At 43.0% G+C, this 20,239-nt stretch overlaps 1 protein-coding gene across 1 annotated transcript in view; it reads right to left on the bottom strand.

The window, feature by feature from the left end:
• The window catches only part of LOC310771124 (NLR family CARD domain-containing protein 3-like), a gene marked incomplete at both ends in the record, with an annotated part of 54,596 nt that overhangs the window by 15,270 nt on the left and 19,087 nt on the right, over positions 1-20,239 (bottom strand). Inside the window, one exon of the mRNA XM_083663790.1 lies at positions 9,765-9,938. Within this exon, the coding sequence (XP_083519916.1) occupies positions 9,765-9,938 (174 nt within the window). The remainder of the gene's footprint in view (positions 1-9,764; positions 9,939-20,239) is intronic.

Here is a 20,239-nt window from a genome sequence, read left to right as displayed (position 1 = left end):
GTGCGTGGATCCCTATTGTATCTGTTCCGTTTATTATTATTATTATTATTATTATTCTCCCCTAAAACAGCATGCACGTCAAAAACTGTAAGGGCTACAGTAGCCAGACCTTGCACATAGGTTGGAAATGTGCCCCACTACTCAGAGACAAAAAATTAGCCATATTGGCCAGATGGTGGCGCTATAACAGACGCTTTTGCGTATTGACCCATAACTGCTGAACCGTGAGGCGTAGAATCAAAATTCCACATCTGCTGGATTCCCTGGATCAATACGCATCTATCCATATAGACCACACCCATTTAAGTCTGCTAGATTTTCCACCATCTTGGACTTTCTCAAAAAAAAAAAAAACGAACTCGTCCTAGGCCATTTGCCCGAATGAGCCCAAACTTTTTCTGTGTCATCTCTGGACTTCCCTGATCTAAAGTTGTATAAAGAATTTGGATACGTGAAACCGTCTTGAAATGATAAATGTTTAAACTTTGACACTATGTCATCACCGATGACAGTCTTGTGACATCACTGATGATGTCATCTATGATGTCATCTATGATGTCATCTATGATGTCATCCTTCCTCTACATAACATCGCGCACACACACACACACACACACACACATGCACACACACACACACACACACACACACACACACACACATGCACACACATATACACCTATACACACACACACACACACCACACACACACACACACACACATACACACACACACACACACACACACACACACACACATATACACATACACACACACACACACACATATACTCACACATATACACACACATATATACACACACACATATACACACTTACACACATATACACTAACACTACTATTACTACTGCTACTACTGCTTGAACCCGGTCAGGTCACCAAATCTCAACCAAACTTTGTGCACTTGTGCACATACCAACTCTGATTAAATGTGCAATTCAGTGTCTATATTTATTATTATTATTATTATTATTCCGCCCTAAAACAGCATGCACGTCAAAAACTGTAAGGGCTACAGTAGCCAGACCTTGCACATAGGTTGGAAATGTGCCCCACTACTCAGAGCCAAAAGATTAGCCATATTGGCCAGATGGTGGCGCTATAACAGACCCTTTCGCGTATTGACCCATAACTGCTGAACCGTGAGGCGTAGAATCAAAATTCCATATAGACCACACCCATTTAAGTCTGCTAGATTTTCCGCCATCTTGGACTTTCAAAAAAAAAAAAAAAACGAACTCGTCCTAGGCCATTTGCCCGAATAAGCCCAAACTTTTTGTGTGTCATCTCTGGACTTCCCTGATCTAAAATTGTATAAAGAATTTGGATACGTGCAACCGTCTTGAAATGATAAATGTTTAAACTTTTGATAAACAAACTCGTCCTAGGCCATTTGCCCGAATGAGCCCAAACTTTTTCTGTGTCATCTCTGGACTTCCCTGATCTAAAGACTTACAAAGAATTTGGATACGTGAAACCGTCTTGAAATGATAAATGTTTAAACTTTGACACTATGTCATCACCAATGACAGTCTTGTGACATCACTGATGATGTCATCTATGATGTCATCCTTCCTCTACACACACACACACACACACACACACACACACACATGCACACACATATACACCTATACACACACACACACACGCCACACACACACACACACACATACACACACACACACACACACACACACACATATACACATACACACACACACACACACACACACACACACACACGCATATACTCACACATATACACACACATATATACACACACACATATACACACTTACACACATATACACTAACACTACTATTACTACTGCTACTACTGCTTGAACCCGGTCAGGTCACCAAATCTCAACCAAACTTTGTGCACTTGTGCACATACCAACTCTGACTAAATGTGCAATTCAGTGTCTATATTATCTGACATACACCCCCCAAGTCACCGGAAGCTTGGACCCCGCATCGCCGCTTGCGGCTATATTTATTATTATTATTATTATTATCATTATTACTACTACTACACCCGCTGCGCGCACTGAAGAGGCCTATTATACTATACACTATAGACTATTATACTTACTTTTCTGTCACATCGTCATTATTAAGCCGGCTTATGACTGCATAGTATCTTAATTAGTCAAAATATAAGGCGACTAAAAATGGCAACCATATTTTTTATTCGGGCAACCACATTTTTATTCGGGCAACCAAAAGCTCTTGCCAGGTTGCCCCTCCGGCAACCACTTTTAAAAGTTAACGTCGACCAAGCACGAAGTGCGTGGATCCCTATTGTATCTGTTCCGTTTATTATTATTATTATTATTATTATTCTCCCCTAAAACAGCATGCACGTCAAAAACTGTAAGGGCTACAGTAGCCAGACCTTGCACATAGGTTGGAAATGTGCCCCACTACTGGGGCACATTTCCAACCTATGTGCAAGGTCTGGCTACTGTAGCCCTTACAGTTTTTGACGTGCATGCTGTTTTAGGGCGGAATAATAATAATAATAATAAATATAGCCGCAAGCGGCGATGCGGGGTCCAAGCTTCCGGTGACTTGGGGGGTGTATGTCAGATAATATAGACACTGAATTGCACATTTAGTCAGAGTTGGTATGTGCACAAGTGCACAAAGTTTGGTTGAGATTTGGTGACCTGACCGGGTTCAAGCAGTAGTAGCAGTAGTAATAGTAGTGTTAGTGTATATGTTTGTAAGTGTGTATATGTGTGTGTGTATATATGTGTGTGTATATGTGTGAGTATATGTGTGTGTGTGTGTGTGTGTATGTGTATATGTGTGTGTGTGTGTGTGTGTGTGTGTGTGTGTGTGTATGTGTGTGTGTGTGTGTGTGTGTGTGTGTGTGGCGTGTGTGTGTGTGTGTATAGGTGTATATGTGTGTGCATGTGTGTGTGTGTGTGTGTGTGTGTGTGCATGTGTGTGTGTGTGTGTGTGTGTGCGCGATGTTATGTAGAGGAAGGATGACATCATAGATGACATCATAGATGACATCATCAGTGATGTCACAAGACTGTCATCGGTGATGACATAGTGTCAAAGTTTAAACATTTATCATTTCAAGACGGTTTCACGTATCCAAATTCTTTGTAAGTCTTTAGATCAGGGAAGTCCAGAGATGACACAGAAAAAGTTTGGGCTAATTCGGGCAAATGGCCTAGGACGAGTTTGTTTATCAAAAGTTTAAACATTTATCATTTCAAGACGGTTGCACGTATCCAAATTCTTTATACAATTTTAGATCAGGGAAGTCCAGAGATGACACACAAAAAGTTTGGGCTTATTCGGGCAAATGGCCTAGGACGAGTTAATTTTTTTTTTTTTTGAGAAAGTCCAATATGGCGGAAAATCTAGCAGACTTAAATGGGCGTGGTCTATATGGATAGATGCGTATTGATCCAGGGAATCCAGCAGATGTACGCCTCACAGTTCAGCAGTTATGGGTCAATACGCAAAAGGGTCTGTTATAGCGCCACCATCTGGCCAATATGGCAATTTTTTTTGTCTCTGAGTAGTGGGGCACATTTCCAACCTATGTGCAAGGTCTGGCTACTGTAGCCCTTACAGTTTTTGACGTGCATGCTGTTTTAGGGCGTAATAATAATAATAATAATAATAATAATAAACGGAACAGATACAATAGGGATCCACGCACTTCGTGCTTGGACCCCTAATAATAAACGGAACAGATACAATAGGGATCCACGCACTTCGTGCTTGGACCCCTAATAATAATAATACATTTGTGTAATTTCGTTCACAAATTCAAGGTTTAGTAACACCCTTAACAGTCACTGTGGGATTGAAGGACACCTTTTGAAATGTGTCTCTCTGGTGTTAGAAGACCACCATATTGACTGAATGTTTCTGTATTAGAAGAATAACTAACTGGGGATTTTGCATTATTGCAATTGCAAATACAGCCTAAAACTATACAAAAAGTGGGTGTGTTGCTGCTTTGATGTAGTAATTTTGCAAAGTTTCAAATTAATTCCTAGAGTAATATATTTTGTCAAATTTTATTTGACATTAGTAAATAAAAAACATTTAGAGTGATAAGAGTAATAGAAGCTATTTTGCACAGATAAACTTAGGCTATATAGGTGTGCCTTGAGATTTTGTAGTGCCATTTGGTGTGCCTTGGGCATGAAAAGTTTGGAAACCACTGATGGCTATCTCTATACATCTCTTAATACAACATTTCTCTTTACACTCTTTACAAATTATATAGCCATGTACATTGCACTCTTCACTACATCCTGTGATATCAGTCATTGTTTGAGACAGGTTATTTATTTTGTTGTGAAACATTACAGATGTCACCCAAAGGCCACACGCGCGGGCTTTACCGACGGGTCCTGAAGGCGTCATGTGCATCAGGCAGACTGGAGAGGATGATGCAGCAGCTGAATAGTGTTTGTCTGCTCTCAACTCCGTGGATCTCACTTTATCTTCATAACAGCGGCTCGTTACCCGCTGTACACAACGTGCACTATTATGCACAAGCACTCGCTGGTCTCTCCTCCTTTTACAGACTCTCTCACTAATCTCGACCGCTGTTTACATGCTTTTCAGACTAGAACTAGCTAACACGCTAGTTATACTTAGCTTAGCTGTTAGCTATAGCTCTCTCCCTCTCGGTAAGATGTTCATGTTCATGTTCATTACGCGCCTAACATTCATGTATATTTGCTGGAGGGGGAGTCTCCCGCTAGTGTTGATTTCCAGTGTGATGGCAGAGACACTGGGAAATGTGCGTTTGTTGCGTCGCGTGTAACGATAATTAGACGAGGAATCCCGTTAATCACCTGTCCGAGTCAGTACTCGTTAAACACACCGCACGTGCAGCATGCATCACGTAGGTTTCGACTGGTAATTAGTAACATCGGTCCGATTGTAACAGCAATAAAATATCACATATATGTCACTCACAACAAGTATTAAAACATATTTATTTGGTGTATATTTTGCTGTTTGTTGCTGTACATATTTTGTTGCATGTTAAAACGTGGTTGCCCCTGGAGCAACCAAAGGCCAAGAAATGGTTGCCCCATTTTTTTTGGTTGCCCGGGGCAACCGGGCAGCCGTTAATGTCGAGCCCTGCATGTGTGGAAGCAACAAAACTCATAGGTGGAAAACAGCAACAGTTGTTTGTTTTGGAGGGACTGACAATGATCAAAAACATGCGGTCGTCACGCACGGCTAAAGTAGAAACCACTTAGCGGATGGAGAAGCTTTTTACTACAGTCTGCCACACTGTAGTGAGCAGTCATGCTCACAAGAACGGAATGGACGCAGGATCTCAATATATTCAATATATCACTGATGTGATCAAGTGTGTGTGTGTGTGTGTGTCAAGTCAAGTTTGTGGGAGGGCTGGACAGCACAAATTAAAGCAGGATTTTTTAAATCAACACCATACTTGCTGAAATGTTCTTCTCCCTGTGTATTCCATACTCTCTGGCTTTACACAAAATATGGAGGAACCCCATCTACTAATTCAATATTTGCTTCATTTGAACTTTGCGTGTTTGTGTAACATTACATATCGTCGCTGTCCGATGAAAACCACTCATCTCCAAAACAGCAACTTTCCAGGAGATGAAAAAACCCTCTGCTCTTAAAATACTGGACACCACATCATCAAAGTTGGTCTTCATTATAGACGTTATATCTGTAATATCTGTTGTTACAATATTAATATATTACCTCATGCAATGAATTTGCGACCTTCTTTAGGGATAAAATTATAAATATCAGACTAACTATTTCCACATCAAGAACAAATGTGGCTCCGCCGCACCCACAGAATAGGTGCTTAATTAACATGACTCAGTTCAATGTCATTGACCACAAGAAACTAGAAGAAACGATACGAGGCCTTAAATCCTAACACGCTAAAAAAAAAACTGCAGTTGTTAAGCCCTTGCTAAAGAAGCGTAGCCTCGACCCCTCTATAATCAGCAATTACAGACCAATATCAAATCTTCCCTTTATTAGCAAAATACTCGAAAAAACTGTCTACCAACAACTCAATACCTTTCTATCCTCCAATGACCTCCTAGATCCCTTCCAATCAGGCTTCCGACCCCAACATAGCACAGAAACTGCGCTTATCAGAGTTATAAATGACATCCGAATGAACACTGATTCAGGTAAAATCTCAATCTTAGTGTTACTAGACCTCAGCGCTGCCTTTGATACGGTTGACCACGAAATTCTATTGGACAGACTGGAAAACTGGGTCGGGCTTTCCGGCACGGTCCTAGACTGGTTCAGATCTTATCTGCAAGACAGGAACTACTTTGTCTCCATTGGCAACTACACATCTGACCAAACCAAAATGACATGTGGGGTACCCCAAGGATCAATTTTAGGTCCTGTCCTATTTAACCTTTATATGCTCTCTCTGGGCCTAATTATGCAAAAAAACAAAATAGCTTATCATAGCTATGCAGATGACACCCAACTCTACATAGCCCTCTCATCGGATGACTATGCCCCCATAGAGACACTGTGTCAGTGCCTTGCGCAAATTAATGATTGGATGTGCCAGAATTTTCTCCAACTTAATAAAGACAAAACAGAGATAATTGTCTTCGGCAAAAAAGAAGATAGGCTCAAAGTTACTGCTCACCTCGAATCCCTATCTTTGAAGCCAAAGGACCAGGTAAAAAATCTTGGCATTATTATTGACTCTGATCTAAATTTCAACTCCCACATCAAGCTTATAAGAAAATCTGCCTTCTATCATCTAAAAAATATAGCAAGGATTAGAGGCTATATGTCCAAACAAGATCTTGAAAAACTAATTCATGCTTTCATTTCTAGCAGGCTAGACTACTGCAACAGTCTTTTCAATGGTCTTCCCAAAAAAGCTATTAAACAACTACAGCTCATTCAGAATGCGGCTGCTAGAGTTCTAACAAGAACCAAGAAAGCTGAACACATTACACCAGTTCTCAAATCCCTGCATTGGCTGCCAGTAAATCTTAGAATAGACTTTAAAATTCTGCTAATAGTTTACAAATCTCTCAACGGGTCAGGCCCACACTACATCTCTGAAATGCTTCTACACTATGAACCATCCAGATCCCTGAGATCTTCAGGCACTGGTCTACTAATTGTCCCGAGGACCAAATCAAAACATGGTGAAGCCGCGTTCTCCCACTATGCCTCTCATAACTGGAACAAACTCCCTGAACACATTAGATCTGCCCCTACTCTGCCTATTTTTAAATCCAAGCTAAAGACCTTTATGTTTACTCTTGCTTTTAACACATTGAGTGCCAGCCATTTTTTCAATCCTGTAGGTAAGTTGTGCCAGGTTTTTTTTTGAGGATTCTGGCTCATTTTACAAGAGCCGAGGATTATTTTCTGTTAAGAATTCGTGAACACCAATCATCTAAAAATAACTAATAGAATGTGTGCTTTCTCTGTCTAAAAGAGTTAGTTTGCAGAGTTAGTAGTTATGTAGATATTAGCCGTTGAGTACAGCATGGTTTCAGAGATTTTCAGAGAGTTTGGAGATAAATGGATTTTTAGAACCACCTCACGTGCCTGTGATTATGGGTGCCCTTGTCTCCCACTCTGTGCGCTCTCTCTCTCTCTCTCTCTCTCTCTCTCTCTCTCTCTCTCCTCTCTCTCTCTCTCTCTCTCTCTCTCTCTCTCTCTCTCTCTCTCTCAGAGAGAGAGAGAGAGAGAGAGAGAGAGAGAGAGAGAGAGAGAGTGTGTGTGTGTCTCCAAACTCCTCCCTCCGTCTGTGCTGCGGAGTGCTCTGCTGCTGGGAGTTTGAGCAGCGAGTTAGAGCAGCCTCTCTCCCTGGCAGCGAGTGTGGATAGGTCTCACTGTCTCTTGGGTTTGATAGCCCCGATGAAGCCCCGTGCGACTCTAGGCTTTATGCTGCTCACCCAGTCCATTTCTGGAACCCCCCACCGCAGCAGCGCGAAGCGTCCCCGCCTACAGTATGAGAATGAGGCTCGTTCGTTTCTGACTGTAAAATCGCCAAGCCATTTCCGCGGGAGGCGGCTGCTTTTGGTCCACGGGTCCCGTGGCTGTGGCTTTCTCTCTGTCTCTGTCTGGAGAGAACTGTCGCCACTTAGTGGTCGGTAAAATAGATTATACACATTCTCTTCCTCCGATAGTGATATAGAAGACGTAAAAGGGGTTGATTGATGTCCCACCGTCAAAAAAAAAAAATGTTTATGTAAGACGAGATAGCTCGTCTATGGCACTTAACCGTTGGATTATGTAAGACGAGATATCTCGGCTATGGCACTCAACGTGTTAACTGCTACTAAACTACTGCCTCTCTCGGCCTGTAATTAAAAAAAAAAATTCCTGTACATTTCCAACAAATGGACTGTACATGTAATAATAATACTGAAGAATGCCTTGTAACTTATTTAAAACAGAAATAATGTTTCATGTTTGTTAATTTGAGTATATATTTTAACTAAAACTGTCGGCTGTGTTTTTAATGTGTTTTTTATATGTGCATTGCTTTGCTGCTTGTTTTTTCGATTATTTTTTTGTAAAGCACCTTGAATTGCCTTTGTGTATGAAAGGTGCTATATAAATAAAATTTGACTTGACTTGACTTGACCTCAATAAACTCAAATGATGTTAGAGGATTATCAATCTGAGTTTGATGCACTTTTTCCGCGGTGCGCAGCTCCGCAAAGCCTCCCGCCGTCTGGAGCACACGGCCATGCGCACATACCTCCAGCCGGCTCCTCCAGCAGCGACCTCGAGCGCGCTCTCACGCCGAGTTAGAAACAGCGTCTCGGGGGAACAGAGCCTGCCAGTAACGCTAACATTACTCTCCACAGAAATCACTTTGATCTCCACAGTTTAAATGAGTTTGCAGCCCAGGGACAATTCGAAAAAAAATTGATCTATTTATGTCAGACAATGTCAGAAACAAACAAAACAAAGCCAGTGTATACAGCAGCGTTTGGTTGGGCTCTATTTCCTCATGCCTGTAGGGGTTCAGATGGAGGTATAGGGGAGGAGCATGGAGGTTCTGCTGTCACATACGCGATGTGATGGACAGGTCTTGCATCAAATGGTACACAGATTACCCAATAAAACATTTTTTCATTGGTCATAGACGTGAAACTCTACCTGTAGATAGAGGAGAATGGATATATTCCAGCTATAGTAAAAAGTAAAAATAATTAAAACAGGACTGAAGTGGTTTTCATCGGACAGCAATGATATCAATAACTAAAGGAAAACAACCAAATCTAAAGGGAACTTCACTGTGTTACATATTATGGATAAATCATGGGGGGGGGGGGCTAATTATTTAAATTTTTCGACTGCCGGACCAGTGAAAATATAGAAGTGGCCAGTAGAACTCTGATCTACTGGCCAAGTGGGTCAGTGGGGGAAAATGTTAGTTTGAACACTGCAGATATTGATATTCACAATGACATGAGATCAAAGCATGGAGGATCTTCTCTCAGTCCTCCAGGTTCAGAGCTGTGTATGAATGTTGGTCAAGACAAAACACATTCTGGAAAATCCTAACTTTATTTTCAGTGAAAATTACAATGTAAAATGTTCTGGAGTGCTGATGTGAAACTTGCAGTCTCCCTTTGCAGATTGAGGAATACTGACCTGAGAGTTTTGAGAGCAGGGATCTTATTTTGGAGAAATCAACGTGTCAAATCACATGAGGAAAGCTGTGAATGGATCTTACCTGAGAGTCTCCAGTCTGCAGTGTGGACTCTGCAGTCCATTAGAGACCAGCTTCACCCCAGAATCGTGCAGCTCGTTGTTACTCAGGTCGAGCTCTCTCAGACTGGAGGACTGGGAGCTGAGAAGTGAGGCCAGAGCTTCACAGCTTCTCTTTGACAGCTGACAGCCACTCAGTCTGCATGAGAATTAGTGATGGAGACAAACAACTTTAAAATGTTTTCCATTTAGCACTCATAAATGATAAACCACTTTTTGTGTTTTCAAGTATAGGTGGTGCTATGCTAAATAGCATTAAATTAGGCACTGCACTCTGGCGGGTTCCCAGCAGCGCAATCCCCAAGTTTGAAGTCAATCGGAAGAACGGTTCTTGAGATAAATTACTTTCTGTGTTGCCAGTAGGTGGCGCTATGCCAAATTGCAAAAGATTTCAGCACTGCACTCCATCAGGCCCCCCTAAGCGCACTCCCCAAGTTTGATACATTAGTAATACAATTTACAATTAAGTTTAATTCAATTAAAGTGCCGTATTCTCATGATGCACCATGGATTTCTAACCGAATGACTCAATGCAGCTCATTGGCTATTGCTGTCATTCAATTATCATTAACCATTTATTTAGTCATCTGTTGTTTGCCTAACATTATGTAATGATTAGTGGTCATGATTGTGAACGTTCACGTTACTGTGATTACTAGCGACATATCCCACAGTGTGCTGTGAAACGATAACCTCACTGTGCAGTGAAAATCACTGAGCAGCACCCAACGTGGTAACACTTTATAATAACTATACACTATAAAGTATTAATAAACCATTAGTAAATACATAATTCATCATGAATTCATCATTTATAAAGCATTATTCATACATCACTAAGCATTACTAACACAGTTATAAACATTTTATTCCTGATTAATAACCTAATCTCTAATGTGTTTAATGATTGTATTCTCATACTTTGTAAATGATAGATGCACCATTTATAAATACAGTACGTATTATATCAATTACAAACCATTTACTTAGGAGTTGTTAATGGTTCATAAGATCATTTAGAACGTGTAAGTAAATGATTAAACAACGTATGTACATTTATGTGTACATTTGTGCATATGATTTGGACATGGTTAGTGAGTGTTAATAGATGGTTTATAAACACTTATTGATACTCAAACTCATGATTAATTAAGGTAGTTACTAGTCATTAGTTAAGTATTTCATGTGAGCTCATCTAAAGTGAGGACTATCTATGCCTTATAAAGCATGTAATAAATGAGATAGAAGGTTTGGGCTGGCCTTGACCAATGGAGGCAGATGTCTGAATGCCCAAACGGCCAGGGGGGTGATTCTGAGAGATGTGTTTCACTCAGGGTTTTGTGTCTCTAAGAGGGTCAGAATTGCATGATGGGGAGAAAATGCAAATTAAGCCTCCCAGAGCCTTTTAACTCATTCATGGCCAGTTTAGGACTGCCAATATTTAGCTCAGGCCAAAGATTTTCATAATTGTTGGTCATCTTTCAAGACCCACAGTAAATTATCTATTAGCACCAAAGTGATTTGCAATACCTCAAAATGAAGATGTACGTCTCTGGGTTCACCAGAAAAAAAAAGTGAGCTTTTAGCATGTTCTGTACTCTACTTATAGCCATTTATATACACCCTGGGCCTGTCTGATTCTCAAGTGAACGATCTTTATAGGTAGCATTTCTAGGTAATAAGTTGTAATTAGGCTGTCTGAAACCAGTTTGATACATAAGTTCACTGAATTTGCAACCTTTCTAGGTACCTAGTTATGGATAATTTTTGAGGAACCATACCATGCACACTTTGGTGGGTTAGGGTATCCCATAATACCTTGCGCCCCTTGCAATCCACGAAGAAGAATGAAGCGAGCCCGAGCAAGCCCCTAATGGCGACGCCCACAAAGCCAACCGCATCAGAAAAAAGTGAAACAACATTGGCTAAATAACAAACATCCGTCACTTTCTTTTAATTTTTATTCTAGAATAGTCAATAACGTCAACCTTTACTTAATTTCAGTGCAGTCAGATGTTTGTACAGTATCAGGAAAGTCACTTTTGAACATTAGTAGGAAGCATCTTACCTGACTCTGTTCTGGACAGCAGCCGGCTAGTTAGGTTGCTAGCTAACGTTAACGTTACTTTAGAAAACCCGCTCCGCGTGCCCCAAAGCAGGACTTACACTGTACAGCCAGGAGGATAGCAGCATGGCAGACCTTCAAGTGTAAGTGGAGTTCGTTTTAACTGTGCTTTATTAAATGACAAGCTGTCATTGCTTAACTAACGTTACCAATTTGTTTGTCAAATGCAACGTTCCAAGTTAGCTTGGTTTCACGCTTTTAATTTGAAGGCCGAAACAGGAAATGGTTTGAGTAGATTGAATTGACACTGGTCTGTCAATTCTATCATTTCACACGTACCATTTCCCTTTTTCGCCTTCAAATTAAAAGTGTAAAAACAATGAAACGTTCGCCTGTGAAGCCTCGACCTATTTGGATTATAATAACGTTAGAGAAAACAGCCATCAGCCATGCAGTTTTATACTAATTTATTGCCAAATGCTTTGGGAAACAACTTCATCAAGCTTGGTCAGAAAAGGTCTGTCTATTCAATGGAAACAGCACTAGTGCGACCTGTCGCGTGCGATGCTACCTTCAAGAATGAGGACGTCTGAAACAAGTTATTTTTTAATCACCTATATTAAAGTGAGATACCTAATTAAACAATAATCTAGTAGGGCTGTGCGATTAATCGATTTTGAATCGTAATCGAATTAATTAGTTAGGACGATGTTAAAAAAATGAAAATCGTAAAATTGTTTTTTTGTTTTTTTTTTAATTAAAATTTTTAATTTTTATTTAATTTTCACTTTAACTAGGGTAAGTACGTTACGCGGGGCGGCTCTCTCTCATGTACGCATGCTGCTACTTGTCCATTCTCCCCGCTGTAAAGTCTCTAGAGGCTGTGATACTGGCTACTAAAAACAGCAGCGCAATGGACTTATTTCAACACCTCCGACCATAAAGCACAGAGTGAGCACTGAGCGCAGCTTGTTGCACTGTGGGCTGTAGCCTACAAGATAACGATTGCCACAACACACTCATGCGCGCACACGAACACAGACGTTATCACCGGACGATGAAACGTTGCCTTTACAGTTCACATAATAACAAAACAACACGTGAGGCCACCGAGTACTGATAGATTGGCTGTATTCATGGCTGTAAGTTAGCAGCCTCAGCTGACTCACCTGTCCCTGTGTGTCTGAATTTCCCCCTAACTGCTATCGCAGTTCCACGCATTCCTGTTGTGATTTTGTGTTATTCTAGTACAGATATAACTCCGAGCACGGGTGGTCGATTAGACACTAATATAATTATCTCACGGAGGAACACGCAAATCCACCAGTGTCAAGTTAGCAAGCAACAGTTAAGCATAGCAGCGGCAAGCTAAAACAGGAAGTTGAGTTGTTCTCCCTTCAGAGTAAAAGCGTAAATTGTCAATTATGAAAAAAAGGGGGGAAAAGAGCTCTGCAGGGCAACAAATGTTTAGAGAAGTATAATAGTATAATAAATCGAAATCGAAAATCGAGTTTTGAGAGAAAAAATCGTCAATTTTAGTTTTAGGCAAAATCGCACAGCCCTATAATCTAGTTAGGTAGCTAGGTGATAGGAAGCTCACTTGAGTTACAGACAGACCCCCTGTTTTCACCAAAAAGGTCTCTCTGAGAAGAGAAATTAGAGAAAAAGGCAAGGACACAATCTCAGGCAGAACTCGCTCTCAATTCTTTTATTTTGAACTGTATTGACATCAGACATGTAAATATTATTCGTTATGACACAAATGACAAAAAAAAAAATATATATAATAATAATAATAATAATAATACATTAATCTTATATAGCGCTTTTCTAGATACTCAAAGTCGCTTTACAGGAAACACAGAAATAAATACTTTAATTTAGAAACATTCATGAAAGGTGGAGACAGTAGGTAGAGTGGAGTGAGGTTAGGAGGAGAAGGCGAGGTTGAAGAGGTGGGTCTTGAGGGCCTGTTTGAAGGATGTTATGGACTGAGATTGACGGATGAGGCTGGGGAGAGTGTTCCAGAGGGTGGGTGCGGCAACTGAGAAGGCCCTGTCGCCCCAGGTCCGGAGCTTGGTCCTGGGGATCGTCAAGCAGTTGGTGTCTCCGGACCTGAGGCTACGGGTGGGGACGTGGCGAGGCAGGAGATCAGAGAGGTAGGGGGGGGCCAGGTTGTTGAGGGCTTTGTACGTGATGAGTAGAATTTTGTAATTGATCCGGTATTTGACTGGGAGCCAGTGGAGGTTATGGAGGACGGGAGTGATGTGGTCTCGGCGGCGGGTGGAGGTGAGGAGGCGGGCAGCGGAGTTCTGGACGTATTGGAGTTTGTTGATGATTTTGTGGGGGGAACCGTAGAGGATGCTATTGCAGTAATCGAGTCTGGATGTGATGAGAGCATGGATGAGAGTTTCAGCAGCGGGGAGGGATAGGGAGGGGCGGAGGCGGGCAATGTTCCGGAGGTGAAAGAAAGCAGTTTTGGTGATATGATTTGCATGGGGGAGGAGGGAGAGGGTGGGATCGAGGATGAGACCGAGGTTGCGGACATGGGCGGAGGGGGTGATGATGGAGCCGTCGATGGTGAGGGAGAAGTTCTGAGCAGAGCGGGTGAGGGACTTGGGGCCAATGATGAGTATTTCGGATTTATTGCAGTTTAGTTTGAGAAAGTTCTTTTGCATCCAGGTTTTTATGTCGCTGAGGCAGGCAGAGAGGGTGGAGTGGGTGGCTGGGGTGATGGTTTTGGAGGACAGGTAGAGTTGAGTATCATCGGCATAGCAGTGGAAACGGAGGCCGTGATGGCGGAGGATCTGACCGAGGGGGAGGATGTAGAGGATGAAGAGTAGGGGACCGAGTACTGAACCTTGGGGGACACCGTGAGTGACTGGGGCAGTGGAGGATTTGCAGTTGTTGGTGGAGATGAATTGGTGACGGTCAGAGAGGTATGAGGTGAGCCAGGAGAGGACGGTGCCGGTGATGCCAATGGAGTGCTGGAGGCGGGAGAGGAGGATGGAGTGATTGATGGTGTCGAAGGCAGCTGTGAGGTCAAGGAGGATGAGGATGGTGAGGGAGCCGGAGTCTGCGGAGAGGAGAATGTCGTTGGTGATTTTGAGGAGGGCGGTTTCGGTGCTGTGCTGTGTGCGGAAGCCGGACTGGAATATTTCATACAGGTTGTTGGTGTCAAGGTGGGATTTGATCTGTGATGCGATGACTCGTTCGAGGATTTTTGATAGAAAGGGGAGGTTGGAGATAGGGCGGAAGTTATTTGGGATGCTGGGGTCGAGGCCAGGTTTTTTCAGAAGGGGGGTGATGGAAGCAAGCTTGAGTGAGGGGGGAACGAAGCCTGTGGAGAGGGAGGAGTTGATGATGGTGGTGATGAGTGGGGAAAGTGAGGGGAGACAGTCCTTGACGAGGGAGGAGGGGATGGGGTCAAGGGCACAGGTTGTGGGTTTCATGTTGGAGACAAGGGAGGATAGATCGGATTCGGAGATGGGGTTGAATGAAGACAGTGGGTGGTTTGGAGGGGGGGGGGTCGGTGGGGTGGAATCCGGGGGGGGCAGAGGGGGCGGAGGCGGCTAGAAGTGAGTGGATGTCGTCAATTTTTTTCTTGAAAAATGACAGGAAGGAGTTGCAGGTGCTGGTGGTGAAGGAGTTGCTGGTGGTGTCCATGGGTTTGAGCAGTTTGTTTATGGTGGAGAAAAGTGTTTTGGGGTTATTTGAGCCGGTGCGGATGATAGAGGAATAGTGGGAGGATCGTGCATGGTTGAGAGTTTCTTTGTATTGTTGTTGGTGAAGTTTGTAGGCTTCCAGGTGAGTAGTGAGTCCGGTCTTATTGGATAGGCGTTCAAGTTGGCGGCCTTTGGCTTTGAGGTGACGGAGTTCTTTGGTGTACCAGGGGGCGGAGTGGGTGAAGGAGACGGGCTTGGTTCTGACAGGGGCGATGGCATCAAGACAGGAGGAGAGTGTGTTATTATAGAAGTTGACCAGGTCAGTGGGGGAAACGTTTGGGGTGGGGATGGTGTTGGAGATGACGTTTGTTAGGGTGGTAGAAAAGGAGGAATGGCTGATGGATTTGAGGTTCCGGAAGGATATAATGCGTTGCTGTTTGGTGGGGGGAGGGGGGATGTTGATGTCCAGGGTGATAGCTAGGTGGTCAGAGATGGTGAGGTCGGTGGTGGAGAGGTTGCTGATGGAGATGCCGGAGGTGCAGACCAGGTCGAGGGTGTGTCCTTTGTTGTGGGTGGGGAAGTCAATGTGTTGGGTGATGTTGAAATAGTGTAGAATGTGTGTGTGAATGTGTGAATGTGTGTGTGAATGTGTGTGTGTGTGTGCGCTGCACACACAGTGTGTGTGCCATGTGTGTCTCTTTACATTACATTAGTGGAATCAACTGTGGAACATCATCTACACAGATACACCCTCGCAGCAGTAGAGTAACATCAACACACACACACACACACACACACACACACACACACACACACACACACACACACACAGAGAGAGAGTTCTGTCCACAGCTGCTGCTGGATCGCACCTCCTTCCCAGGGAACACTATTGATCTCCCCGCAAATTAGCATAGGAGGAGAACACCAAACTGGTCTGAGATCAGCGTCTAGCCTCCTCTGCCTCTGCATCGTTGGCAATGCATATATATTAGGGATGCACCGATTGCGATTTTGTTGGCCGATTCCGATTTCCGATTTTTGAATAGTCTGACTTGCCGATACCGATTTTTGCCGATTCCGATTTTTTTTCTAATAACAATAATTGGCAGGTTATTTTTTAACTTTTTAACTTTGCTTTAATAGAAAATTAACATTCATGTCACATTTCTTATCATTTGCATGAGGTAGGACGATCTCACTCAAAAACATCTCAAAATAAAAGTGTTCCAGGTTACTGGACAGAGCTTTTCTTTTTTGTGTAAATACAATGAATATAAAACAATAATTCCAGTATATCCCACAGCTATCATGCATTTACTTTTCCAAAAGAAAAAAGGTGCAACAGAACAGGGGCTTCAGATGGAAAGTAGCCTATGGCTAAATCTGTTACAAAGCATATCTTCCCCTATGGGGTTTAATGTTTTTTTGTATAGGCCTATGTCCCTGCCAAATAAACTAATAAAATAAAATAAATAAACGTCAAAATGTTATCCATGGACAAGGAGTTTATAGCCTATAGCTCTGGAGCCCAGAGACCTTCAAAGCCATGCCCACTCTACAGTTGTGGATTTGGCTGTTCTTGAGTAGCCTAGATGAGGAAATGAGTTTGAGTTGACTCAGTTTGAATATCGTAGTTTACACACAGAGCGCGTTTTTTTTAATCCGCCATTCGAAAAAAATAATCTCTCACAGAAAACCTTGCACACTGGTGCGATGCGTTTTATTATTATGTTCGTCGTTCTATTCGCAATACGAAACAAAAGTCCTCTCCTGGCTGTACACGTTAGGGTTAGGGTTACAACGTGACTGACAGATAGCAGCAGCAGCAGGCAGCGGTGATGTGGAGGCTGGTCGGGGAAGAGGGGACGGCGAGGTGAAGCGAGCCGCTCAGACTGGAATGTACTGTGGACTCCAACCTACCCGGCCCCTCCGCGGCTCCACACCGACGAAGACATGCTGTGGCATGTGTGTACTGTGTAGTGGCAGCTTTTGTTTTGGCTGCAACTCATCCACATCCACTCGGTCTCGCTGCTTTTGGGTGCACGCACGTCACTTGAAAATCGGCTCACAGAATCGGCATTTTAGAGTGACCGGCGCAGATCACCGATCGAGGCCGATCACGTGAAAATCGGCCATTTCCGGTCACGTGCCGATCGATCGGTGCATCCCTAATATATATCAACAAAATGTGTGGCGAGGCTGCCAAGCTTTACGGGCTTCTCGAACTACAATTTTGCGTGATCTGTGTTTGAAAGAGCCTATAGTCACTTTCAATGTAATCCCGGCGGGTCTTCGCACGGCGCAAATGCGCTCTGAAAAATGGCTCCTGTCTGTTGCTGTGTTTTCCTCGTTCTCCTCCTCCTCCTCTCGTTCGGGCTGGGACACAGGAACGGGGTCCGGCTTGCTTCGGTTTGGGACCAGGCGCTGGAACCGGATCGATCATGTTGGTCACGGGTTTGACTACCGCGAACAACTCATCCAGGTTTGCTGCCCTGCAGCAAGGCGACCAGCTCGTGCAGCGCGCCGAGGGGCGTTTCAATGGCGTTTCTCCTACTCTGCAACAGGCAGCGTTTCCCGGTTTTCTGTTATTTCCTCCTCCTCCATTTCAAAACAACAAGTGCGTAGTTGTTTGTTCACGTGTTGTCGGCTTTGTCTTTGAGGCCAGGGACCTGATACCATGTCACAGGCTGGGGAAGTCTTTGAACTACGCTAAGCTCTAATAAAAACAAAAACACGTCAAACACGTATTTGGCTGGGAGGCACATTCCTGATAAGACGTTAAAGACGTATATGGCCAGGAATGAGTTAAAAAGCCAATAGGAGGATTTTCTTGAATAACTCTGGAACCGACGCTCGGATCTTTCTGAAATTGTCATCGCTTATCCAGGAAGTGAGCATGGGCTTTACAACGAAACCGTCCATGAGTCTCTACGACCTCGGGAAGTGGGTGAAATTGACATTTTTGTGTATTTTTATAGGTTTTTAAGTGTCAAAGGTGTAATAATTATTTATCCCTAAACAGTAGATGGGTGGGGTTACTTACTTCAAAATAATATGAAATGTCCTTAAAAATGTCATGAAGTCACAATGACATGGCTCTGCAGAGAGCTTTTATTTTGACTGAGATACATGTGTGGAAGCAACAATACTCACAGGTGGAAAACAGCAACAGTTGTTTGTTTTGGAGGGACTGACAATGATCAAAAACATGCGGTCGTCACGCACGGCTAGAGTAGAAACCACTTAGCGGATGGAGAAGCTTTTCACTACAGTCTGCCACACTGTAGTGAGCAGTCATGCTCACAAGAACAGAGTGGACACAGGATCTCAATATATTCAATATATATCACTGATGTGACATCAAAGTAAGTTTACGTTCAGAACTACTCTCATACATTAGTGTTTAAACCCGAAACATGACTGACAGTGTTATCTCATTTGTGTGCATTTGTTTGTGTGTGTGTGTGTCAGAGAGAGAGAGAGAGAGAGAGTACTGTGTGTGTGTGTGTGTGTGTGTGTGTGTGTGTGTGTGTGTGTGTGTGTGTGTGTGTGTGTGTGTGGGAGAGAGAGGGAAAGAGGGAGAGAGTGTCACTCAACAATGTCTTGCAAATATTTTTTTTTGTGAATGCCATATTTGATGAGCTGTGGGAGGGCTGGACAGCACAAATTAAAGCAGGATTTTTTAAATCAACTTCATACTTGCTGAAATGTTCTTATCATACATGTGGGTCTCTTCTCCCTGTGTATTCCATACTCTCTGGCTTTACACAAAATATGGAGGAACCCCATCTACTAATTCAATATTTGCTTAGTTTGAACTTTGCGTGTTTGTGCAACATTGCATATCGTTGCTGTCCGATGAAAACCACTCATCTCCAAAACAGCAACTTTCCAGGAAATGAAAAAACCCTCTGCTCTTAAAATACTGGAGACCACGCCCTCTATCTTCCCAAAAGCGCTAATTTAGCGTTTGCGCTTGTTTAACGCTGTGCGCAGGGCCGCCGCACCCTATACGCAGAGTATGCAGACTGCGTAGGGCATCATGTGACTGAGGGCACCAAAAAAAAAAATCTACAACAGCATGAGTGAATACTGGATTCTGATTGGCTAGCAACAGTGGTAAATACGCCAACAACCCACAGTTCGGCTCCAACCGCAGTATCACTCCGCTCCCTGATGCTGACTCTGTTCCCTGTGCTGACTCCGCCCACTGTTAGCCTGCAGTCTGCAAATCTTCAACAAGGAAATGGCCGATGTCTAACACAAGGAAATGTCCTATTTCGTAGTAACGTTTGATTTACTGGGTGGATTGAGTTTTGAGCAGTGGTTAGATGAAGATGAAGGTGAAGTGAACAAAGAACGACATGGTGAAATTGGGGAGAGAGAACTGGTTGAGCTTGAGTTGTCACGAGTTCGGACTAGCGGGATGTCGGACTAACGGGAGGTCGGACTAGCGCCCGGACCCCGAACCTGGGACTGTCAAACAAACAAACGCCCTCTGCCGTCACCAGATATCAACACACCACCACCAAAACGGGGTGCTTTAGATAACTGTTTAAATAACTGTACTTTTACAGGCAATGTATCAATAACTGTGAATCCCGTTAAGGAATAGGTTAGTTGTTTTTTGGCTCAAAGGCAACTAAATGTTTAGTGCAATCATTGATCTTGTGTATGGAACTATATTCTGTGGCGGAAGGATAAATGTAT

The sequence above is a fragment of the Poromitra crassiceps genome (genome assembly GCF_964638095.1).
Source record: "Poromitra crassiceps genome assembly, contig: HAP1_SCAFFOLD_366, whole genome shotgun sequence".
Taxonomy (NCBI): Eukaryota; Metazoa; Chordata; class Actinopteri; order Beryciformes; family Melamphaidae; genus Poromitra; species Poromitra crassiceps.
The sequence above is the reverse complement of the archived record's forward strand: the minus strand, read 5'-3'. Positions and strand labels throughout refer to the sequence as shown.